This window comes from Anabrus simplex, chromosome 1 (assembly GCF_040414725.1).
Source record: "Anabrus simplex isolate iqAnaSimp1 chromosome 1, ASM4041472v1, whole genome shotgun sequence".
Classification (NCBI taxonomy): domain Eukaryota; kingdom Metazoa; phylum Arthropoda; class Insecta; order Orthoptera; family Tettigoniidae; genus Anabrus; species Anabrus simplex.
Window position 1 is genome coordinate 1,679,267,504 of NC_090265.1, and position 27,184 is coordinate 1,679,294,687.

The 27,184-nt window shown below is 38.7% G+C and overlaps 1 protein-coding gene across 1 annotated transcript in view; it reads left to right on the plus strand.

The window, feature by feature from the left end:
- unc-13 overlaps nucleotides 1-27,184 on the plus strand; it is a 312,040-nt gene that overhangs the window by 199,439 nt on the left and 85,417 nt on the right. The window contains exons 21-22 of the mRNA XM_067138400.2: nucleotides 19,457-19,623; nucleotides 20,151-20,308. Of these exons, the coding sequence (XP_066994501.2) occupies nucleotides 19,457-19,623; nucleotides 20,151-20,308 (325 nt within the window). The remainder of the gene's footprint in view (nucleotides 1-19,456; nucleotides 19,624-20,150; nucleotides 20,309-27,184) is intronic.

Here is a 27,184-nt window from a genome sequence, read left to right on the forward strand (position 1 = left end):
CAATAGGAGGGGTGAAAAGGGATGAAAATGGATTGAATGCCTTTAATGAGGATACTTATATTTCAGAAACTGAAGATATTACAGACCTGAAATTGGTACCTTTGATCTCTTTTAAAAATAAAGAAACACGTATTTTTTTGTTTTTGGAAAATCCAAATAATGGGGGTGAAAAGGGGGGTGAATTTTTAAAATGAGTGTATCTATATCTCAAAACTTTTAAAGTTTATAGATGTAAAATATGGTATTTAGAATCTCCTTTAAAAATAAAGAAACACGTTTTTTTTTATGTTTTCGGAAAATCCTGATAGGAAGGGTGGAAAAGGGTGAAAAAGAGGTTGAATGCCTTTAACGAGGCTACTTATATTTCAGAACCTGAAGACATTACAGACCTGAAAATTGGTATTGGGGATCCACTTTAAAAATAAGGAAACACGTATATTTTCTTTTTTGAAAAATCCGGATAATGGGGGGGTGAAAAGGGGGGTGAATTTTTAAAATGACTGTGTCTATATCTTAAAACTTTAAAAGTTTACAGATGTAAAAATTGGTATTTAGAATCTCCTTTAAAAGTAAAGGAATAAGTATTTTTTCGTTTTCTGTAAATCCCAATAGGAGGGGTGTAAAAGGGTGAATAGTGGGTTGAATGCCTTTAATGAGGATACATATATCTCAGAAACTGAATATATTACAGAACTAAAAATATGTATATGGGATCTCCTTTAAAGATAAAGAAACGCGTATTCTCGGAAAATCCAATGAAAGGGGGGGGGGGGAAGAATTCTAAAATTAATTGACTTAATTGTATGAGAATACATACATCTAATAAAAACTAAAGTTGTTACGGACGTGAAAATTGGTATTTTGATCTCCTTTAAAAACAAAGAAATACGCGTTTTGTGGGGGAAACCATCTTGGGGGGCGGGAGTGGAAAGGAGTTGAATTCCTTTCATGAGGACACATGAATCAAAAACTGAAGAAGTTAGAGTCGTGATAATTCCTATTTAGAAGATCCTTTACTATTAAAGAAACAAGTATTTTTTGCCGGAAAATTCACTTAAGGGGGGGGGGGCGAGAAGTGTGAAAGGAAGTAAAAAAAAGCGAATTATTTTTATGGGGATACTTATATCTCAAAACTCAAGGTAATAGACGTGAACATTGGGGTTTTGGAATCTCCTTTAAACATAAAGAAACACTCCTTCTTTTAATTTTTTTTGGGGGGGGGGTAAATAAATTTAACTGCGGTGGGGTGTAAAAGGAGGTGAGACCAATTGATTTTGCTGTTCATAATGTACTTATAAGGAGCCTCCATTGCTCAGGCGGCAGGGCGCCGGCCTCTCACAGCTGGGTTCCGTGGTTCAAATCCTGGTCACTCCATGTGACATTCGTGCTGGACAAAACGGAGGCGGGACAGGTTTTTCTCCGGATACTTCGCTTTTCCCTGTCATCATTCATTCCAGCAACACTGTCCAATATTTCATTTCATTTGTCATTCATCGATCATTGCCCCAGAGGAGTGCTTCGGCAGCCGGCACAATTCCTACTGTCGCCGCTAGATGGGGCTTTATTCATTCCATTTCTGACCCTGTCGAATGACTGGAAACAGGCTGTATATTTTCGATGTACTTATTCTGATCATAAACCGATCTTTTTAATCTTTCCTGGGTTCGTTTTCAACAGCCAACTTTTCCTTCGGAGAACGTTCTTATATTACAGTAGATTCTCCTGGCATATGAATAAAAATTTAAACACATTTGAAATAAACGATAGGAATGAGATTGACCGTCCAATTGTTCACCTCTATAATAAGGTCAATAATGCACGGAAGTATGTCATTCGTATCGCCTGAAATCTCGCACACTTGCCTACGCACGACAATGGTGCTGGTCACATTCTCAACAATAACAATGGCAGCAGATGTAATTTACCGCCAAGTAGCGGTCTTGCATCTTGCTGTGGGATCCAGAACATCTATAATAATAATAATAATAATAATAATAATAATAATAATAATAATAATAATAATAATAATAATAATAATAATAATAATGTTCTGGACCGTCGTCAAATGTGCACCGCGGTGGAAACGTGTCCTGGACGGGTAATGACTAAGAATGCAGTCTGGCCGCGGGTTCAGTACCGCCAAGGCACCCAAGACGACACCACACCGGATCTCCTGAAGGATTTGTTCCATATTAAAAATGCTTATAAGAAAAGATGTCAAAGCTTTAGGAACCCAACTGACAGGGTGGAATACCTGGAGCGAGTTGGCCGTGCGTGTAGAGGCGCGCAGCTGTGAGCTTGCATCCGGGAGATAGTAGGTTCGAATCCCACTATCGGCAGCCCTGAAAATGGTTTTCCGTGGTTTCCCATTTTCACACCAGGCAAATGCTGGGGCTGTACCTTAATTAAGGCCACGGCCGCTTCCTTCCAACTCCTAGGCCTTTCCTATCCCATCGTCGCCATAAGACCTATCTGTGTCGGTGCGACGTAAAGCCCCTAGCAAAAAGAATACCTGGACCTAGCCTAGGAAGTACGAAATCGATTGCTGGAAATAAAGATTGAAAAATGGGAGGAAACTTGCCATAATCTATTAAAAAACGAGTCAGATCGCGAATTTTGGCTTATTCTCGCAGAAATCGATTCAAATCGCGAATTTCAGCTGATTATATATCTAAAAAAACATTCAATTATAAATTTCAGTATAATACCGTAGCGAAGCACGGGTATCTTGCTAGTTTTATATATATAGATGTTTGAGGACAAATATGTTAAAACAACCTGTTTTAATTTGGTTGTATATTTCTTCTGGAAAGAGAAAATCCACAAGGGATAGCTGCCCTATAACAAGGGTTACCAGATGGTTATAGCCTCATCAATATTATTCTTTTAAATAAATATACCTAATAAAGGTACATGCAGTGTCAGCAAAATAAAACTGCCCAGAAAATATTTACAATAAGAAGGACACGGGATTGACCCTTGTTAATGAACATCACAGAAGACGCTGGAAATGGCCACTGTTGATGTCGATGCAGCTCTGTGCTCTATTTATCAAACTCTGCCTGGGGGATAGCAGCAATAGCATTTTCAATGTTCTGCTGTAGCTCTTCCAGCGTGGGAGGATTGTTGGAGTACACCTGACCCTTCAATTTGCCCACTGGTAAAACTCACAGGGAGAGAGATCAGGTGATCGGGTTGGCCATTCGATTGCACTGCCTCTGCTGATTGTCCCCTCCTCACTTAACACCTCCTGCACTCATGACATGTCGAGGTGATGTGTGCTGTTGCTCTGTCTTGCTGAATATATCCATAAAGTCATTCATCTTCTGTGTGTTGAACCACATATGGATTAAACATGGTCTGGACATACCAGTTAGCATTAACTGTTTGGTGAAAGAATTGCGTTACCATGCAGACATCAAAAATTGCACACCACACACCAATCTTGAGATTATGCAAACAGCTTTTCGACGTACTGATGGGGATTTTCTGATGGATAATGGCACGTGTTCTGCGAGTTCACATATCCTGACAAGCTGAACCAGCCCTCATCTGAAGAAACGAAAAACTGAGGATCCAAAAGTCCTGACTACACTTCACTCAGAAACCACCAGCAGAACTCATAATGCGAAGGTTTGTCTGGATGCTTTAACACTTGTACAACAGTAAATGTGTAAGGACACAGATGCAGGTCTTTTTGATAGTGTTTTGACATGATGATCTCTTATTCTCACTTGCACAGATAAACGGTGTTGAAATTTCTTTGGATTTCATTCCACGCTTTCCTTCACTCGAGCAATGTTTCCTGGTGTTCGAACTCTTTTCAGATAGTTATGGTTTTTATTTGCTACAGAGCCTGTTTTGAAAATGAACATGCACTGTTTTATCGTGAGCACCATTTTGTGTTGCATTCAACTGGTCACAAAACACATCTGCTCCTCTCATCACTCACAAGTAATGACATAGCGATGTATTCGAGACAGAGTTTGCGGGAGATGTGCAACTGATTGGTACATCAAAATTACGGTTTCCAGCATTTCCTATGATGGGCAGTTCTCCTGTTCATTAACAAGGGTCAATTCTGCATCAGTCTTATAAATATTTTCTGGGCTAGTTTTATTTTGCACACCCAGTATTTCCCAAATATGTGTAAATATTGAATTGTAGTAATCTATGTACAATTTTTTACTATCAATTCAGTTTCCTATTTGCTGCCTCTTCACCCCCTTCCCCCAACACTGTGCAGCTATTCCCAATCTTTTTCTTTACAATCAACAGTGAAGTTTCTAAAATCTTATGCAGACGTCATTTGCATCTAAAACATGAATAGCAAAGTTTAAAGGAAAATGTTGCTAATTAATGCAATGTAATAATAGCAGCAATAGCATTTTCAATGTTCTGCTGAAGCTCTTCCAGTGTGGGAGGATTATTGGAGTACACCTGACCCTGGTACACGTCTTTCGAGCTGACGTCTTATAGATGACCAGCACGTCTGTGAGAATGGGGCCATACCTAAGATGAATTATAATGCTGAAGATAGTACAAACATCTTGCCCCCAAGCCAAAGAAATTAACTAATGAAAGTTAAAATTCCCAGCCTGGCCAGGAATCGAATCCAGGACCGCTTGGACCAAAGGACCATTTAGCCATGGAACCAGTCATTAATGCACTAAAAACAGGAAATCGATCTATCATGGATATGAATGCCTTAGATATTTATCTAATAAGTTCTGATATAGCCTGCTGAGGAGCAATTGTAATGGGCTAATGGCACATAAATCTTAACTAAAGATATGGCCTTTCTGTTTTTCAAATCTTCAACCATGATATCCTTTCCAAAATTCTCCTAAAAATGAAGTTTATAGCAATGAGATCATATTTTAAGGCTATAGAACCTATTCACTACCCTTCAGGGAAGACCAAAAAAAATTGTGAAATAGCAAAAGAAAAGGACACTGTAAAATATTATTCAGCTCTAGCATCACTTTTGTAATGTTCCAGTGAAGAAAGTGTTTCCAATATTGGAAACAGATCTATGAGCATGATAAAAACAAAACAATCATGAAGTAATTTTACATCCCTGGTATTCCTGATTAAGATCTCCAAAATACAACAGTAAATACTGGTACACGGTATAAGAAAGAATAGTCAGCATTCACTTGTCTTTCTTCTGTAGCTTTACATCAACTCTTCTCTCTTATTATCATTTACTTTTTCAAGAACTAGCTTAAAATGACCAATATCCCTAAAAAACATAATGAACATTAATGGCTGCATACAGCTGTTTAAACAATCACTCTCCAGTATTAAGATAAAGAAATATCAGTTAGTAATCTAAGTAAGATAACTAACAACAATATGCATGTGTGATAGCTAATTAATTAATATTATGAGTTTTCATTTTTTTTTAGATTGATGCTTTGATGGTCTGTGATTATAGACATGATAATTAGCTTTTGGGCTTTTGCCTTGTAAAGGAAACAAGGTGAAATTCTTTGTTTCACAGAGAATTTTGCTCCATGTCTTCACAAGGAAGACTTCTCTAATAATGATGGTTTTAAATGTACAGTGGAACCTCGATATCTTGAATCACTTTGGGAGCTAAATTTTATTTTGAGTTATCAACATTTTGAGATATAGAGAATACCATTTTTGAGCATGTATAGCACATAATTGAATCATATGTATCTACGGGCTTATACTGAATACATTATTTTTAATAGTCTTTACAAATATACAAACAAACTCTATTTTACAGCATCACTTTAATTATAACACTTATTATAGTAACTTTTTAGAAGACAGGATACAGTACATACAGAAGTGAAACAAGAAACATACCTCCGTTAACACCTTTTGGAAAAATCCATTAGCCTCTTCTGTTTGTTACCGTTAAACTTTCCTCCCATCATGTTGAAACTTCTCATCAATACCAAATTACCATGCAGCCGAGATTCATAAATGGAGCTTGTCATCCACTATTTCGGGGGTTGCTTTCCTACGTGACTGGTAATTAATTTACACCCGAGAAACAGCAAGGCTTCGCCAATTTTCCTGTTCCAGTCGTATTAGCTCCCAGCATCACTGTAACCCTTTCTTTATTTGTTAACTGTTCCTCACAAACCACAAATGCCATATTGCACAGTTAATGTTACACAAAATTCGAGTTATAGAGAATTTTTTGTTTCAAGGGAGGAAATGTTTGCTTTGAGAAATAGAAAAATTTGTGTAACTGAATTTTGAGTAATAGAGAAATAAGTACACGTGAAGAATGGGACAAACGGCCGGAAAATTTAAGTTACTTTGAGATACTGAAAATTCGAGTAATGGAGTTTTGGCTGTGAAAATGAAAACCTACAACCTGTTTTCCAGTCTTTGACCGGGTCAGGGATGTGATGAACGAATCGTATATAGGCTGTTATTACGATGGGGTCGCCACTCCCAAAGTGATTTATATTAATGAGTGATAGATGCTATGAAATGAGAATGAAGTGTGTTGCTGGAATGAAAGATGACAGGGAAAACCGGAGTACCCGGAGAAAAACCTGCCCCGCCTCCGCTTTGTCCAGCACAAATCTCACATTGAGTGACCAGGATTTGAACCACGGTATCCAGCGGTGAGAGGCCAACGCGCTGACGTCTGAGCCACGGAGGCTCCAGTTTTGAGTGTATTAAATTTAAATTTATTTAATTTTATTGTCTTCTGCACTATTTTTCTTTCATCATTGAGAAAGGAAGTAAAGAATTACATAGTGTGGGTAAAGTGTGAAGTAAAACAACACTTCTCTCAGAAAAATGAACAGAACAATGTCTAATAGGTCAAGAACAAACCGAATTGGTATGGAAGGATAAGAAATCACAGTTTACACATAGCAGAAATTTACCAGCATGGACAAAATATCAGAAGGAAAATAAACTTGAATCTGATTAAAACTGAAATTTTTAACAATACTGTAGTTAGATTGGAAATTTTATTATTTAACTTCAATGATGGTAGATTCATAAATTAATTCATGTTTTATTCTTAATTAAATCTATTATTTAAATTTAATTGTTGATCAGTTTCAACTCACAAGATGATTATAAAAACAGAATCTGTCAATTTTCAGTTTAAAGAAATACATCATTGTATTTACAACAATGTATCAAAATTTATTATAGTCTTAAGGTTTTTTTTTTTTTTTTTTTGCTTAATTTGCTTAATTGATATCTATGCCTATTTGCTTAATGTCGCACTGACACAGATAGGTCTTACGGCGACAATGGGATTGGAAAGGCCTAGGAATTGGAAGGAAGTGGCCGTGGCCTTAATTAAGGTACAGCCCCGGCATTTGCCTGGTGTGAAAATGGGAAACCACGGAAAACCATCTTCAGGGCTGCCGACAGTGGGGCTCGAACCCACTATCTCCCGATTACTGGATACTGGCCGCACTTAAGTGACTGCAGCTATCGAGCTCGGTAGTCTTAAGTTATAAAACTAGTACAATACATTTACCCCCCACACAGTACGTGCGGCACAACAATGCACCCACTGGTCTGTTATGATCATAGTGTACGCCGTGGGATTTGAAACACCTGCTACATGGATTTTGTAATAGTTATTTGCTTTGTCATAAGACAGCAGGAAGAGGCAGCTTTCGGCTATGGTCAGAGCTAATTAATTATTATTATTATTATTATTATTATTATTATTATTATTATTATTATTATTATTATTATTATTATTATATATATATGCGTTAGGCCCTCTAAGGAGCACGTAGAACCATTAGTCAGCATTCTTCTTCTTGTTTCTCTTATCCTCCCAAAACTTCTTCATCCTCGTACTGTGAGCCTGTCATCTTTCTTGAGTCCATGCCTCCTGGAGTTTCAAGTTTCTTGTACATTGTCTGGCTGCAAAGCTGTGCAAGTTAATTTTGTGTCTAAATGTAGCCTGTGTAGTTGTCAGTGGGTCAACGCCGACTTCTGCGAGATCTTTTTGGGTGTCAGCAAGCCACCGTAGTTTATTTTGTTGGGTTCCGCTGATAATGAGGAAGATTTCCTTGGTCAGTCGCGAGTCATCCATTTGTGCTAGATGTCCGTAGAATTGCATATGTCTTTTCCAGGCGAATGAAGTGAATCTTTCGGTCAGCGAGTAGAGTTCTTCCAAGCTTTTTCGCATCCATATTCCATCTTGAAACTTTGGTCCAAATATTTTCCTAAGTATTTGCCGTTCCATTTTCTCGATGCCATTGATATTGATGGTCAGTGTTGATGTTTCAATCGCGTAGAGTGCTTCAGGAAGAACTACTGTATGGTAGTGACGCAGCTTGGCTTGGATGGAAAGGGATTTCTTATTGTAGATATTCCAGGTGACTGTGTAGGCTTTACGTAATTTTTCGGCACGGGTTTTGTTGGCTATCCTGTCGTTACCAGTGCTTCCGATAATTTCACCTAAGTACTTGAAATGTTTAACTCGTGTGATATTGCCATATTTGGTCCCAAGTGATTCCACACTGGTGTTCTTGGAGTCCATGTATTGTGTTTTCTCATATGATATTTGGAGGCCAGTCTTAATAGCACTCTCATGCAGATTCTCAAGAGCGGTTCTGGCTTCCTCAGGAGTGCGGGTGATTATTGCTAGGTCGTCAGCAAAGGCAAGACACTTAATATTGATTTGCTTATCTCTCGTTTCCATATTGATCCCGTGTACTTCTTTCTCCCATGTTCTAACGATCTTATCTAGTACAAGATTGAACAGCAGTGGAGATAATCCATCACCCTGCCTCATGCCTGTTTTTATCTCAAATGATTCAGAGATTTCACCCATGAATTTCACTTTAGAAGTTGTGTTAGTTAAAGTCTGTTGTATTAACTTCATTGTTTTGTTGTCAACACCATATTCATGAAGTACATCTAATAGGGTGGCACGGTCAATTGAGTCGTAAGCTTTTTTAAAGTCAACAAAAGTGACCACTGTTCGAATTGATTGGCAATGTTGGAGAATCATCTTGATGTTCCAGATCTGTTCTGCACACGATCGGTGAGATCTGAAGCCTGCCTGGTATTCTCCAATCTTCCATTCTATCTGTTGTTCTAATCTGGTACGGAGAGCACGAGAGAATACTTTGTAAGCAATTGAGAGGAGAGAGATACCTCGGTAATTGTTCGGATCTGTCTTGTCACCCTTTTTGTATAAAGGATGAATCAAAGCAGCTGTCCACTCTGCAGGTATGATTTCGCTCTCCCATATATCCGCAATGATGGCTTGTAATCGGTCAATAATGACCTCACCTCCGATCCTGAGCATCTCGGCAGTTGCACCATCTTCCCCTGGTGCTTTGTTGTTTTTCAGATTTAATACAATATTCTGTATCTCGTCATGTGTTGGTGGAAGTGAGTCATGGTTTGGGGTAGATATGCTGAATTGCAGTTTTTCGGCAGGAGGTTCACAGTTATGTAAGGCCTCAAAGTACTGCTTTAAGATGTCACAGTTGGCTTTTGTATTCGGCTCAAGTGTTCCATCGATGCGACGAAAACAAATACTAGGGGGTTTGTAGTTAGTCAGTTCTTCTCTAAAAGTTCTATAGAAATTTCGAGTGTTGTTCCTTTTGAAATCGTAATTGATTTCCGACAATCTATTGAGGTGGTAGGTATGTTTAACTCGTCTAATAGTTTTGGCTGTTCGCTTCTGTATTTCTATGAAGTTACTCCAATTTTCTGGTGTTTGGTGACTATGCCAATTCTTCCAGGCTCGCATGCGGGATTCCAGAGCTCTATCACAATCGGCAGTCCACCACCTGTGTTTACGTTTTCGTGGAGGTTGGCCAAGTTTCTTCGCTGAGTCTTGAATGGTTGCAAGAAGGGTGTCCCATGTTTCTGTGTTAGTCTGCATTGATTCCATGAATTCCTGTGCGTGATCTTTTAAGTATTCTGGATCAATGCGTGGTATTTTAGGTTTCTGATAACTTTTCCGGTTAGGTCTGAAGCGGACTTTGATTTGTGAAAGATGGTGGTCAGACTCTACGTAACCCTTGTGAACTTGCACATTCATGATTTCAGGAGAGTATTTTCTTGTGATGGCTACGTGATCAATCTGGTATTCACCTATGTAGTTGACTGGTGATTTCCAAGTTGTCATTTTCCACGGAGGTTTCTTAAAGTGTGTGGACATTATTTGGAGGTTAGCTGCCAAGTGGAGCTCCGCGATCTTGACATCTTTTCTCGCGTTCTGTGTAGTGTCGGTGGGTATCAGGGAGTATTTGAGCATTTGATTGGTGTGGTGGTTGTGTGGACGTGTTGTCTTGGGAGTTTGGAGCTTGTTTTGATTGATTTGAGGGCATAGTTTTGTTTCATTTTATTGCCCTAAATGCCTCCATGTTGGATTTAACTACAATTGCTCCATAGATAACTTACCAAGAGTGTATTATTATTGCCAAGAGATGTCGCATACCTTATAGTCATTTATTTTTTTGAATTCTGCACACGTTTCGAGTTACACAGAAATCAAATGAAGTAACCAACCTTATGTTGTAGGTTAAACTGAGAGTTTGCTGCTGGAATGTTGTCCACCATACCCTGGCCTTCTGTACATGACCAGAAGTCTCACGCTTCACTCAGTTCAGTCAGTGTCAAGAGCGTGGAGAATAAACTTGCTGATGGTCACATTCATGGGGCAGTTTGTTTGCTTATTTCTGATGACACTGTCACCATGCCTGATAGTGCCCACTCAGGTTCAGTTGTTATTCTGAATCCTCCGAATACATCTTGGAATGACGACCACAGAATTTTTTAATGTCATCTCTTTTTTTCCTTTGGATCTTCTGGTGGACTGGATGGCTTTTGTCCATTGATCCTGAAAAACCTTCTCCAATGTCAAGAGCTTGATTCTAAGGAGCAACTCATAAGATCGTTTTGTGGTTTACTTGACCTCATCATCTCTGGCAGAGTCCCTTCAGAAATTCACCCACTATTTTTTGATGCCTCACTCACCACTTTGAAGAAGAAATATGGTGGCATTCGCCCTATTGCTCTCTGTACCTTTTGGCATTGACTGGTTGCAAAAATCATATGCTATAGAATACGTACACCAGTCATAGACTTCTTATCTTACCACCAACTTAGAGGGTGTGTTCCCAGTGGAGACGAAGTTGCTATCCATGCCACATGTATCTATCAATTTTCTCCTAATCAATGCCTGAAAGCTTTCATTAAATTAGATTTTCCTAATGCTTTCAATGAGCTTCATAGTGATGCAATGTTGCTGGCAGAGAAAAATGAGGTTCCTTCCATCTATTCCCATGTCTATCAGTGCTTCTCCCAGCCTATTGAGCTATTCCTTGGTAAAGAAATTATATTTCTCAGTGTGGAGTTCAACAAGGTCATCCATTCAGTCCTACTCTTTTCACAGTTGCTCTTCAGTCAATTGTTAACTCCATTAATACAGAGTTAAACATTTGGTATTTGGATGATGGTACCATTGCTGATGAACCTGATTTCATTGTTTCATCTCTGGATATTATTCGCACACAAGCTTCAAGCACTGGTCTACATCTTAGTTTTTCTAAGTACAAAGTGGGTTTTCTTGGCATTCATCGGAAACAAGCTGAAACACTACACGAGAAGTTTAATGCTTCTGCCCTTGGAATTTGTCCTTTAATAACATCCAATACTTGTCTATTTGGTGCAGTGCTATCCACTGAGACTGTGTGGGTGTAGGATATTGGCTGAGAAGACGTCAAAACTGAAGGTGTTTATTTCATGCCTTTCCATGATTTCAGCACATTCAGCCTTCTTCTTGCACCGTGCTTCTTTTTCCATCCCCCAATTGATGTACTTCCAGCGTTGCTCTCCATCTAGGGGTGAGACCCCACTATCAGAGGAATTCGACTGGGTTTTAAAAACCGGTCTCGAAACCATCCTCAATTGCTGGCTGAGTGACAATGCCTGGTTACAGGCTTTTCTTCCCATTGGTTCTGGTGGCCTCGGCATTTGTCGTACTGTGGAGTTGACGATTCTATCACTTTTACTGTCTTTCCACAGTTCTCTTCATCTCATCGAGGGTCTCCTTCCACCTGATGGATGCCTGGACTCTGATGCTGCCATACAAGACAGCACATCTCGGTAGTCAAGCTTAGTCAGCGTAGTTCCCCCAAATATTGACAAAAGAAGTATTCAAGCTGCTTGAGATGCTCCTTTTATCCGTCATCTCCACTCGCTTCTGCAGCTGTCAACTAGTAGTCTTCAAATCAAAGCCTGGCCCCTTGCTTCTTGTTCTTCTGAATCTGGTACAAGGCTCCAAGCATTAACTTCGCCTTCTCTTGGTCTCCATCTTTCCAATGAGAGTTTCCGTATCGCTATGGCTTTATGTTTGAGAGCAGCTGCCTGCGAGCCTCACTGATGCTCAGCTTGTGGTATCTACGTTGATCAATGTGGCCTTCATGGCCTTTCCTGTGTGAAAAGTAAAGGCAGACATATCCATATGAAGTCATGTTGTGAGCTATCGTTTCAGCAGAAGTTCCTTCTATACGAAAGCCCACTAGGTGCTGCCGTTCAGACAGTAAAATGCCAGACGGAATGCCACTTATGCCATGGAAAAGGGGTAGATTTTTCCTGTGGGATTTTACCTGTGCCAACACATTCATCCAGTCCAATCCTTCCCATTTCATTAATGAGTGCTGGAGGTGTAGCTGCGAGTAAGGAAAATTCTAAAAGAAGAAAATATAGTCATTTATTGGACAAATTCTTCTTTGTTCCAGTAGCCATCGAATCCTGGAGCAATGACGGCCGCAATTTTATCAAAGAGGTTGGCCAATGGATTGCTCGGTTTTCTAGCAATACCCAATCAACTACTTTCCTTATTCAGCACATCAGCATAGCTCTACAGCCTAGAAACGTCACATCCATTTTCGGAACATTACCACCTGGTAAAGAGATGGATGAAGGGTTACTTCTTTAAGGCATGGCTTTATATTTTATAGAAATTGACTTTTTGCTTGTGAATGTTAAGAAACAAATAAAATAAATAACAGGGGTTAAATCATATACAGTGAATCCTGTTCAAGACGGAAGTGGTCGGGTTCCAACATTTTTTCCGATTTGGACAGGTTTCCATATTATTCAGATAAATCAAATACAGCATTTAATGTGATATTGTTTGTTATACACTGTTATTATCTGAAAAGTCTTAAAAGTAAAAGGCATTCTATACATTGTGTGAAAACTTTCACACTAGGCAACTGTACTTATGTTACAAAGAGTCTCCAGTGTCTCATCCATCAGTTGTAATTCCAATTCACGGCACAAATTTTTGTAAACACTTAAAACATTAAAAGTTTAATAACCACATTAAATTAAAAATTAACACTCTAAGAAATTGAATTTTTGCTTGTGAATGTTAAGAAACAAATAAAATAAATAACATATACAATAAATAAATCATATACAGTGAATACTGTTCAAGACGGAAGTGGTCAGGTTCCAACATTTTTTCCTACAAAACTATTTGTCAATACAAACAAATTTATTTCTTCCTTCTGGAGTTCCAAAAGTCTGTTATCTTCATCTGCATGGTGTTGCGCTGGATTGAACTTTCTCGACGGATTCTTTAACTCGGCATAAATATTCGTATTGTCCAAGCAAATTCCATTTGGCAGTGAATTTTCGCAGAACCCTTCCATGCATGAGAGCTTCACTAAAAGATATTTCTGGAGAGTTGTCATCAAATTCTGTCTCCTCTTCCTCGTTATTTTCATCATCATTTCACTCAGTTTTTTCCTCGAGTCACTCACCAATGATTTCTGTCACAAAATCAGCAGATGGATATGGCGACACATCACAATCGTCGTTGATGTATTGGGCAGCATCCATGTCAGAGTTTCCAGATGAACACATGGATGATATGGCCTACACATTGTCTTCCACTTCATCCAAGAGTTCGTTATCTCCAGTGCTGGGAAGAAAATTAGCCTTCCTGAAGCATTTTGCGACAGTTTCTTGCCTTATTTTCTGTACTGCCATGTGGATCCAGTTCACAGCATCCAGCACAGAAATAGATTTTGCCATGTCACTGGCACTAGCTGTCCCCTCCATCTTTGCAGCTATTGCCTGCAGAACTAGTCTCCTGTAGTGACTTTTAAAGGTGTAGATAATACCTTGGTCCATGGTCTGAGCGATACTTGTAGTGTTCGGTGGAAACCATGCTAGTGTTACGTTGGACAATTTAATGTGTGGATGGCATGTAGCATTGTCAAGAAATACCAACACATTACGATTTTCTCTCTTCATTTTGGCATTGAAACTAGTGAGCCTTTCCTCCATCAGTGCAGCAGTCATCCACGCCTTTTTGTTTGCTCTCCATATGACTGGAGACTTCTTGGCTTTGAAGAATAGGTCCAGAAATCATTTTCTTTGGATGAGCATTAACAAACCACTCCCACAGCAGCTCATTCATTTCTTCATGCCCTGTTAGGTTCTTGCCGCGATTGTTGTGAGTTGCTTGAAACTAGAGTACACACTGTTTTACCATAAAATTTACTGCAGCATAGCCTGTTAAAAATGTGAATTCTGTTTTGAAACGTAATTTACTGCTTCCTTTTCATATCACCATTATTACCCCCCCCCCAGCCACTCGCTCATTATGTGATCTTTGTTTTTCAAAGTGTCATACACCTGTGTTTTACCACAATGAAACTGTACCATTATGTTCTTTTCCCTTCATTTCTATCAGTTTGACTTTGCCGTGTAATGACAGCGCCACATTCTTACGAGACATCTTGCACAAGAATACCCGCATTCACTCAACCACTTAGAGGGACTGTAAAGCCAGACCGCTCCCCTTTAAACAATGCAATAAAACATAGGTTCTTGCAACGATTGTCACCCACGAACAAAGGAAGGTTGTGTTTACCTCCACAGCCTACTGTTGCGAGTTGCTTGAAACTACAGTACACACTGTTTTAACATAAAATTTACTGCAGCATAGCATGTTAAAAATGTGAATTCTGTTTTGAAATTGTTAAAAATATGAATTCCATTTTGAAAACTCATAAACAATTTCCGTTTCCGCATTGAGCAGTTTCTGTTTTGTTCAGAAACAATAACATGTAATAGGTACATATGATTTTTCATCGGGATCAAGAAAATATTCCATAATAGACATGATTCTGTGTTATCCAGTGTCTGATTTGGACAGGTTTCACTGTATAATAATGTCTGTGTCATTAATAATGTTCTGGCCAGGTTGTCAACAGAAAATCAAGAGCTTGCGCCTTTAGTAGACCTATACGTTTCAGTTTAGTTTTGAAGAGGTGATAGGGAATGAAGATGTCAGTTTCATGCAGGGCTTTGATTGTTGTGGGAAGACTATTGAATATGGACTGATGCTGGAGTGTTAGGCACGCACAGGGAATATGGAATAGTGACCTATTTCGGATCCTACATGGATGAACATGTAATGGGAAATGAGGTAACAAAGATGTGTATTTAAGAGTACCATTAACAATTTTGTGAAGAAAGCAGAGATCAGTGTACTTTAGATGTTTACTCAGGTCCAAAATGTCGAAATATGACAGAATTTGCTTGGTACTATTCTGTCATAGGTCAGAGTTATGAGCTTTCACAATGTACACAAAGAATGAGAATATGCAGTTTAAGTTTAGCATATGTTTTATAATATTATGTAAGATGTTATTATTATGCATGATTGTTTGATAATTTTTCATGTGCCCGTTTGGAAATCATAGCAAAATTTATATAACAATACACTCAGCAATGGAAGTAGGTTAGAAATAAAGTGCGCTCTGGGTACAGCTTGGGGTATTACAATGTCATGCTTGAGGGGTTAATTCTAACAGTGGTGCTATACAAAATATTGAAATTGAGAGTAGTTTTCAAACAAATACAAAGCACAGTACATGAATTCCAAGTGGTATAAAGATATATATATATATAAATAATGGTACTCTTAAATACACATCTTTGTTACCTCATTTCCCATTACATGTTCATCCATGTAAGATCCAAAATAGGCCACTATTCCATATATATCAATATAAAGGATAATCTACTCACTATCATAATATATATATTTCGTATGGAACAAATAATCTACATTATTTAACACAAATATGTATGTAGTAAATTAAAAATGAATATCAAGACTCTTCAGCCAGGAAAGAGCTGGAGTTGATGCTTTCATGAACTCTTCCTAAACACCTGCGAAGCTAGGCTGTGGACACTCCCGAATGATGTGGTTCATTGTCTGTTCTTGAGCTCCACAGTTGCAAGCAGGTGAATCTAGCCATCCCCATTTGTGCAACGTTGCTTTGCACCTACCATGACCAGTTCGTACGTGGTTTAGTTCGCACCACATAGCTCTTGGTAGATCAGTTCCTGGAACATGCTGGAAAGGATCATTCAATTGAATTTGATGATGATGAGAAATCTCTCCACCCTTCCTTCCAGACATTGTTGATGTTGAAAGGCCCTGGCAGCTTAATAATGTTATCAACCCAAATAGGCTTCCTGGATTTCAGACGCATGGTTGGTGGATTACTCAGCACTGAGTGAATCGGAAGGTATTTAAAGTCAGGATAGATGTAAGTTTTCCAAGTTTGGGCAGCAGCTTGTTGTCTTCTCAGTTGTGGAGGAGGTATACTTGCCAATACATGCAACCATGGCACAGGGGTTAATCTTAATGTGCCCGTTACGATCCTTAAGGTCTCATTGAGCTGAGTATCCACTCTGTGGACATGAGCACTTCTATACCATACCGGTGCACAGTATCCGGCAACAGAGTAGACCAGTGCAAGGCTTGCCATACGAAGAGTACTTGCATCAGCACCCCATGTTGTGCTGGCTAGTTTGCGAATGATGTTATTCCTGGTCCTAAGTTTTCCTGCAGTATTCTCGAGGTGTTTTCTGTAAGTCAGAGAGCAGCTCAGAGTAACTCCCACGTATTTGGGGTTAGGACTGTTTCTCACCCTTTTTTCGCAGAATGTAATGTTCAGCTCTTGTTTGGAGATTCTACTATTAAGGTGAAAAGCTGTGACCTCCATTTTTGACCGGTTTGGGCAAAGCCTCCATTGTTTGAAATAGTTTTCTAGTTTTTGTAGATCCTGTGTCAGGATTTCTTCTCCTTCTTAAAGTTGGTTAGTTTGAATTGCTATGGCAGAGTCATCAGCATAGCAGAACTTATGGGACATTGTTTCTGGTACATCACTTGTATATAGGTTGAAGAATAATGGGACTAAGACAGATCCTTGAGGGAGGCCATTCTTGATGGTGTACGACTTGCTCATCTTGTCACCTGAACACACTCTGAAATAACAATTCCTTAACATGGTAGATAATAATTTATGTCATTAATACATATTTACCATGCCTTCTATATCCACAATGTCTAACAGGGATGTAGAGGAGTTTGAGGCAAATGAAAATGGAGGAGGAGAGAAGGAGAAAGATTAAGAGAGTGCAGAGTTAAAATAATTTTTTTCTTTTTTTCATTGTAAAATTTCCTACCAAATGGTTAGACTTTTATTGGCAGAATTGACAGTGTAGAAGACTATATAATTATACGAAATGACATATTTGAGGAAGAAAGTTGCTGACAATAATGTTTTCTTTGTCTTTCTGAAAATTAAAGATGCAACTGAGGCAGAAAAAGCACAGTGTTCGAAAGGTTATGCCAGAACATGGATTTTCAAGTTGATTCCAGAACCCTCTTATATACTCGCATGACTGGGTACCATATTGCATTATTATAATTAGACATGTGTAGTGACTAAATAATAAATGAAAAACCTTCAATTCAGATAAGAGCAAACAAGTTAGCTAAGACACAAAAATTAACCTGGGAAAGTTACAAAAAGAAATGCTTATCCACTAATGCAAAAAATCAAACATTACAATATAGTCATAAAGCCAGAAGCCATGTATACCACAGAAACATTATTCCATCAAAACAAACAATCTAAAACTGACAGATTACAGAAGATCGAAAGACAAATGAGAAGATCTTGTATCAATAAAAGCTATCAAGAAGATGGGCAATGGCGAATGGTACCTAATAACATTGTATATCAGGAATTAGAACCCATTACTGATACCATGCTCAAGAAAAGACTAGGGTACTTCGGCCACATCCTGAGAATGTCAGATTCATGACTTCTGAAACAGCTAGTGCAGTACAATCTTGCTTCAAAAAATACTACAACTGGATGCAGATGAAAAAAGAAATTAGGGAGGATTTGAAAGAAATTGGCCTTACACCAGATGACACTATAGATAAGAAAAAAGTAAAAACAACACTTAAAAATATGGCTTACCACTTTACACTCACAAAGAAAAAAGAACCCATTACTGATACCATGCTCAAGAAAAGACTAGGGTACTTCGTCCACATCCTGAGAATGTCAGATTCATGACTTCTGAAACAGCTAGTGCAGTACAATCTTGCTTCAAAAAATACTACAACTGGATGCAGATGAACAAAAGAAATTAGGGAGGATTTGAAAGAAATTGGCCTTACACCAGATGACACTATAGATAAGAAAAAAGTAAAAACAACACTTAAAAATATGGCTTTCCACTTTACACTCACAAAGAAAAAAACCCAACTAGAATATTCTCTACACACTAAAAGGCAAAAATATCAACAAGTATGAAGAAGTACTAGAGTTCCTACCAAGAAATTCACAAACCAAAGGGTTGATTAAAATGATCCAATATGGTCTCAAAAGAAAAAGTGACAAAATGGTATTAATTGTGGACTTGCAAATGAAAAGTAGTACTTAAGATATTTCTATGACAGTAAAGCTATCATAACTTCTCAATTCTACATCTGAGGTACTTGACAGCAATAGAAGCTATTCAATGACATCCTTACTGGGAGCAATAGAAGCTATCTGATGACATCCTTAGCTCATGAGTACAGCACACATAGTAAATATCTGCCTACAAACCTAATCAGAGCCACCTTATTTTACGGTAGTCCATACACTTCCATTTAAGAGTAGTTCTATACGTAAGCAGCAAAACGTCATTACACGTATCACCAAGAAATCTTTGAAAATACATGCAAGTTAGGCATATAATTTCAGAGTTCAATCATACCATACCATACCATTTAGCCAGGAAGCTTCATGTCATAATATGCCACCATTGGATGATACTGAGAGCTATTAAGAATTCATTGCTGCAATTATCACCTTAACAATCCCGTTGGTACTACCATCAATAAAGGAAAAGGAAGAATATAAAGACTCCCAGAGCAGTTTTGTGGATTCGTGTGTTGATAAAGTAGTATTTCATGCGAAACTTATAGACCAGGTCACAAACTGGATCTGCTTAAACAGATATTTCCAAAGATCAACCTGCTGGTAGTATCCTACAGGCAGTACTGTATAATATTCAGTATTGGACACACAAGCCATGTTCCTCCACAACTGTGCAGTAAACAGCTTGTTTCTCATCACAGGCATGTATTCTCATGAACAACATTCAGCAACTGAGAGTCCAGCTGGAAAAAATGTTTGAGTCCATGGGTGGAGAGAAGCTTGAAGAAGATGCTGCAAACATCCTGAAAGAGCTCCAGCAAAACCTTAATTCTGCCTTGGATGATCTTGCCATGCTGTTTGCTTGCAGGTAAGTGCTCATAAGAGTATTCAGACATTTTTCATTTCAAATATAATATTACACCAAAAAATGTTTACAGTATTCATGGTTGAATTTAATAGTTAAGTTCAGAGTCAAAATATTATCAGTACTATAGCACAGAAGTATCATATTTAAAAAAACATTCTTCAGCTTATTCTGCTATTTTTGGGGTTACTGGAGCCACTCAAACTCACTTTGGTTTTGGCTTGGGGGTTTAAGGCTAGATGCCTTCCTGATGCCATGTGATTTTTGAGATAAAAATCTCTACCCAGGATTGATCAGGATTCGAACCTTAGCTGTCTGGGTGAGAAGCCAGCAGCTAAGCCAATGAACTAATCAGACCCCACCAGAAACACCATATTAAATCATGTAGTAAATATCACCATATCTGAATATTTCTATTGGTTGAGAAAGTTGTTATTTACTAATAAATTGGAGCATAACTGGTTCACATAAAAGCTTGATAACTCAAAAATATTGCTGATTGAAAATTTAAAATATTCTCTTACACTCAGTCTGGAGCCAAGGATCACAGTCAGTGTACGAGAACTGGGAGACCTTCTGCTGGCTATCAAGGGTGGAGGTCAGGTAACACTAAACCAGCAGTCACAACGTAATGCAGTGGCAGCAGAAGCAGATGAAGTGCTACGCCCTCTAATGGACCTACTGGATGGTAAGAATTTTAACTCTCAATTTCTTCAGCTGTGTCTAATTTGCTTATGATACTTACCCATCAAAAATTACTTTGACTTTATCATCTTTTTAATATTATAAGAATGTAGTGTCTGTCCATATATTAATTGTCTTCTTTATGTTTTCTTTTGTCATCTTTACCCGCCTGGTGGCCATGATTATTTTGGAATTAAGTCTTTATGGTCTGACACCATGGTTTAGCTGGTTTGATTCCTCTAGTGTAAAATAATTTCAGGATCATAAATGTTGGCTGACAAGGTACAGGGACATTAAGCCTCAAGCAGACCACTTGGTGTTATTTGAAAGAAGTAAGCCATGTGCTGACACTGAATTTCATCCTCTCCCTACCTCCTCCTCCTCCTCCTCCTCCTCCTCCTCCTCCTCCTCCTCATCATCATCATGTCCGACTCGTTGGCTGAATGGTCAGCGTACTGACCCTCAGTTCAGAGGGTCCCGGGTTCGATTCCCGGCCGGGTCGGGGATTTTAACCTTCATTGGTTAATTCCAATGGCCCGGGGGCTGGGTGTTCGTGCTGTCCCCAACATCTCTGCAATTCACACACCACACATAACACTATCCTCCACCACAATAACACGCAGTGTCCTACAAATGGCAGATGCCGCCCACCCTCATCGGAGGGTCTGCCTTACAAGGGTTGCACTCGGCTAGAAATAGCCACACAAAATTATTATCATCATCATCATCTTACACCCACGCATGCAGGTTTCCCATGAGCTAGGCAACCTGCACTATGCAAGCTGAACATGGCCTCGGATACTCCTGGCAGCAAAACTATTACACCAAATAAATGTACACTACCTGATCAAAAGTATCTGGATACCTGTATGTAATGCGGAATTGAACCCTAGATGTCACGGGAGATGGACCTTCCAGTGTAAACAGAGGCGGGGAGTATTGTGTTGTCAGTAGAGAAGCAGTAAGAGTAGAATGGATCAGTCAGGGGAGCTCAATTACTTTGAATGTGGACTATTGCCTGAGTAACAAATCCATCAGGAACATTTCAACCCTTCTAAAGCTACCCAAGTCGACTGCTGGTGATGTGATTGTGAAGTGGAAATATGAAGGAACAATTGCAGACAAACCAAGACCAGGCAGACCTCATTTAATGACAGACAGGGACCATCGAGCATTGCAGAAGGTGGTTATAAAAAATCGCTAGAAATCAGCAGAAGGAATCACTTGTGAGCTCCAAAGTACTACCAGCAGTCCAGCCAGTACAATGGCTGTGCACTGGGAGTTAAAATAATGGAGTACAATGTACAAGCTACTGCTCATAAGCCGAACATTTCTATAGACAATGCTAAGAGCGACGCCACTGAACAGCGAATGACTGGAAACAAGTGATTTGAAGTGATGAATCATGCTATACCCTGTGGGAATCTGATGGAAGGGTTTGGGTTTGCTGAATGCCTGGAGTGTAGTACCAACAGTGAAGTACAGAGGAGGTGGTGTTATGGTATAGGGGTTTTTCCATGGTTAGGGTATGGTCTACTTATTGCATTAAGAAAACTCTAAATGCAAAAGGATATGAACACATTTTAAATCTTTGTGTACTGCATACAGTAGAGGACCAGTTCGGAGAGGAGACAATGATTGTTTTTATCAGCATAACAGTGCAGCCTGTCATAAAACTGCATCTAGGCAATGGTTTGGGGACAATGACATTCCTGAAATGGACTGGCCTGCCCAGAGTCCCAACCGGAACCCAATGGAACACCTTTGGGATGAGTTAGAATGTCGACTTTGTTCCAGACCCCAGTGTCCAACATCACTACCTTGTCTGGTTTTGGCTCTTGGGAACGAATGGGCTCTCATTCCTCCATAGTCATTCAGACACCTGATTGAAAGTGTCTCCAGCAGGGTTAAAGCCATCATAGATTATTATTAATGTCCAATAACAGGGAATGTGACATGAGTAGTCTAAGTGCAATTTCAGATAGGTGTCCGGATACTTTTGATCAGGTAGTATAAACATATTTTTAACATTTCTTTGTGATATTGGGAGGGTTGATAGTACAGTAGAACTCAGTTATAACGATATCCTTGAACTTCCATTTCATCTTCTCCCCATATTATTGTTGTCTACAAAGAGTAAGGCCTTTGTCTCTTTGCTTCCCATTTGCTATTTTACATGCCTGTGTATTTCATCTATGACTGTGATGAAAAGTAGAGTGGGGAGATATCCATGAGAGGCTTCAGTTGGAAAATAATTATATTGGCAGGACTGATCACAAATATAAAATTAGAAGGAATTTTAGCCGAAGCGATTGGGGTAAATTTTCATTCACTGGGAAGGGTGTGAAGGAGTGGAACAGTTTACCAGGGGTAGTGTTTGATCCTTTTCCAAAATCTGTACAGATATTCAAAAAGTGAATAAACAGCAACAGAGAAAATAAATGATATGTTAGAGGGCATTTGACAATGCAGGTTAATGTAAATAAAAAATGTGTGTGAGTAAATTAATTCCATCCCCTGGTCTAAGGAGTTTGGACAGCCAAAGTAGGGGACTGCCTGTAGGGGTGAAGTACAGTGGGGACTTTGAGGGCCCTGGGACCGCTACGGTAGCTGTGAAGGCCCTTCAGGAACTCTGAAAAGTGGTGGTAAAAGGGGCTCTGGTTAAGACGCAGCAGGTCGTTATGCTACTTAGGTTCCAGAATGGGTAAAGAAAAGAAAAATGCAATGTAAATTTTAATCTTATACCAGTTGTACAGTATCATTTGAAGTAATTCCACATACTGTATATCAGTTGACTATATTTGTAAGTAGTACAGGAGGTATTATAAGTAGAATTTTGTAAACAATGTAAATTTATTAAGGATGAGCTGTGTGTTTAATAGAAAAAATTGTTAGCATAAATTATATAATATTGTGAAAAATGAAAACCTACAACCTGTTTTCCAGTCTTTGACCGGGTCAGGGATGTAATGAAGGAATCATATATAGGCTGTTATTACGATGGGGTCGCCACTCCCAAAGTGATTTATATTAATGAGTGATAGATGGTATGAAATGAGAATGGAGAGTGTTGCTGGAATGAAATATGACAGGGAAAACCGGAGTACCCGGAGAAAAACCTGTCCCGCCTCCGCTTTGTCCAGCACAAATCTCACATGGAGTGGCCAGGATTTGAACCACGGTATCCAGCGGTGAGAGGCCGACGTGCTGCCGTCTGAGCCACGGAGGCTCCATATAATATTGTATTATAGGAAAATTTTCTTCTCTTGTTAATTTAATATTTAGTGCTTGACAATAATGTATTTTACCACCGAGGTAGACACCTCATTTGCAAATAAAGAGATTTTGATTTTTGATTTGAATACACTTCCTTGTCGAAGTCCTGTTTCTACACTGAATCAGTTTGTCTGTCCTATCTTAATCTTCACACTACTTATACACTTTTCATTCATGGCTTTGGTCATTTGTACTTCTGCTCTGCCTACCTTCTTTTTTTATCAGTGCATCCCCGACCAGTTGTCATCGTACACTGCCCTATGCTTTCTAAATATCTATAAATATCTAGGGAGATCGGGAATCCAGCAGATGCAGCTCTGCTACAGTCCTCACTCAACGCCCTCTCGAACTGGTGCTGTACTTGGAACCTTATCCCCGATCCATAAAAATGCAGCCACATGACCATAACACTACGTAAATCTCCTGTACTGACATCATATTACCTACTCAACAAGCCCATCACTGTAGTTATGCAACAGTGTGACTTAGGTGTAATATTTGATACTAAATTACAATTTAAGAACCACATAGAAACATACACAACCAAGGCGATGAAATTACTAGGAATTCTCTACCACTTCACAGAAATTTCTGATCCCATTGCTCTTCATCACTTCTTCCTCATGATCATTCAACCTCTCTTGAACTACTGCTCTTAGATTTGGACAAAAGCCTCCCTCTCCGGTATTAACCAGTTAGACAGAGCAGTATCCTTCTTTATGCAATTGTTAGGAACAGAAACCCCAACCTCAGAAATCTGTCTATGCAGCAGGTATTAAGGGCAATAAATGTGTCACCGCTCCACATCAGGTGACAGATAGCTGACCTGAGTTTCCCACGGGATCTTAAATAGGCATTACTGTTCGGAACGTCTTGTCTCACTCTTCTCTCACCGTGTTCCTTCCTGCTCCACCAGAACCAAAGACCTTCTCCACATTCCCCACACTCAGCACTCAATACTTCAATGATCTTTCCTAATCCACCTCCCAACTCTCTTCAACAATATTAATAGGAGACAAGAGCTTGATATAGCATCAAGCAAAAGTATATTCGGGAGGGGTGTAAACAGTCTCCTAAGGATAAATTGATTGTGAAGAGGTTATACAGCCAATTTGACCCACAACGACTTGGCTATGAACATGGACATTCTCATGGTTTTTGATTCAGACAGTCATTATTAGTAGGCTGTGTACCTGATCTTGTTATCTTTTGTTATGTTCGTTATATTTTATCATGGAGGTTTACATTTGTTCATTAGTCTGTCGACAGTGCAAGTGAAATTTGCTCAGTGTAGCTGTATCTTGTGCTTTGTGAATAAAAATATATTTATATAAAATAACATGTCCTGACTGACTGACTGACTGATTGATTCATCATCGCCATGCCAAAACTACTGTACATAAAGAAATGATGCTCACTAAGGGAGGATTTTTGGATATTATGTTGCTAAGGGGGTGAAAAGGGGGGTGAATTTTTAAATGAGGATATCTCACACGTAAACATTGGTATTTGGAATCTCCTTTAAATATAAAGAAACATGTATTTTATTTGTTTTTGGAACATCCCGTTGGTGGGGATGAAAAAAGGGGGAAAAGGGGTTGAACACCTATTATGAGGAGACTTATATCTCAAAAACTTAAGATGTTATAGACATGAAAATTGGTATTTGGAATCTCCTTTGAAAGTAAAGACATATGTATTTTTGTGTTTTTGGATAATCTGATGAATAGGGAGTGACAAATGGGGCGAATTTTTAAAAAGACGATATCTGCAAATTATCTCAGACACATAACATATTACAGATTTGAAAACTGGTGTTTGGAATTTCCTGTAAAAGTAAAGAAACATAACTTTTTTGGAAAATCCCCTGAAGGGGAACTGAAAAAGGAGGTAAATTTTTAAAGTGAGCATATCTACAGTATATCTCAAAAACTTAACATGTTGCAGATGTGAAAATTAGTATTTGGAATCTCCATTAAAAATAAGGAAACGAGTATTCTTTGATTTTCGAAAAGAAAAAAAAACTTAATGGGGGTGGGGGTTGGGGAGAGAATTGAAAAATTAGTTTAATTATTTGTATGATAATGTATTTATATATACCAAAAAATCTAAAGATGTTACAAACGTGAAAACTGGTATTTGAAATCTCCTTTAAAAATGAAACACGCAGGGGGAAACAGAGATGAATTCCTTTTATGAGGATACATATATCTCAAATACTGAAGATGTTACAGTCATGATAATTGGGTTTGGAAGCTCTTTTAAAGAAACGGCTAGGCCTACTATTTATTTTTAGAAAATTCACTTGAGTGAGGAGCGTGAAAGGAAGTAATAAAATTGATTCTTTTTCTGGAGAAACTTATATCTCAAAACTGAAGGTTACAGATGTGGAAATTGGTATTTGAAATCTCCTTTAAAAATAAGAAACATGCATTTTTTGGGTGGGGGTGAAACTAACTTAACGGGCGGAGGTGGAGTGAAAAAGGAGTTGAATTGTTTTCATGAGGATACTTATATCTCAAAAACTGAAGATGTTACTAGCATGAAAATTTGTATTTGGAATTTTCCTTCAAAGTAAAGAAACATGTAATCTTCTGTGTTTGAAAAATCCACTTAAGGTGGGGGTGGGGGGGGGAATTAATTGAAAAATTAGTTGAATTCTTGGTATGAGGATAAACGGCTGTAGCCGTGTTGAAACACCGGATCCCGTGAGATTTCCGAAGACATTGGGCGTGGTAAAGATTTGGATGGGTTGCCACGCGCTGTTGGTGGGGGTTAAGGGAAAGGAGGAGCGGAAAGGAACTGGCCACCCTACCGCACGTAAACTCCGGCTCAGGAAACCTCTGCGGAGGCTCGGACCTGCCTTCGGGCAGAATACACCCCTTTTGGTATGAGGATACTTATATCTCAAAAACTAGAGATGTTACAGACGTGAAAATTAGTATTTAGAATCTCCTTTAAAAATAAAGAAACACACATTGTTGGGGAGAAATCAACTTGGGGGTGGGGGCAGTGAAAAAGGAGTTTAATTTATTTTTATGAGGATATTTGTACTGGTATCTCAAAACTGAAGATATTACAGTTGTGATAATTGGCATTTGGAAACTCCTTTATAAATAAAGAAATAAATATTTTTGGTTTTCGGAAAATTCACTTACGAGATGGTTTTCTGTGGTTTCCCATTTTCATACCAGGCAAAAGCTGGGGCTGTACCTTAATTAAGGCCACGGCCGCTTCCTTCCCATTCCTAGGCCTTTCCTCTCCCATCATCGCCATAAGACCTATCTGTGTCGGTGCGACATTAAGCAAATAGCAAAAAATAAAAGCGAGAGTTAAGACTTCACTTCTTTATTAATCTGACTGATATAGCACTTATATTTTCAAATATTTTGCATTTAGCATTTGTATTACTATAGATCAATATTTACTATGAGCTATGTCAATGGATTAAACTTTAGATGTTTATTTATTTACACTGTTTACGCCCACATTGGAGCACCAAAATCAAACCTTATACAACAAAGTCTTCAAAGAATAAGTTCAGCTTTTAACCTTGACAACTTTTTCCTTTCCCAAAACTTCTTCATTCTGGATGATCTTGCAG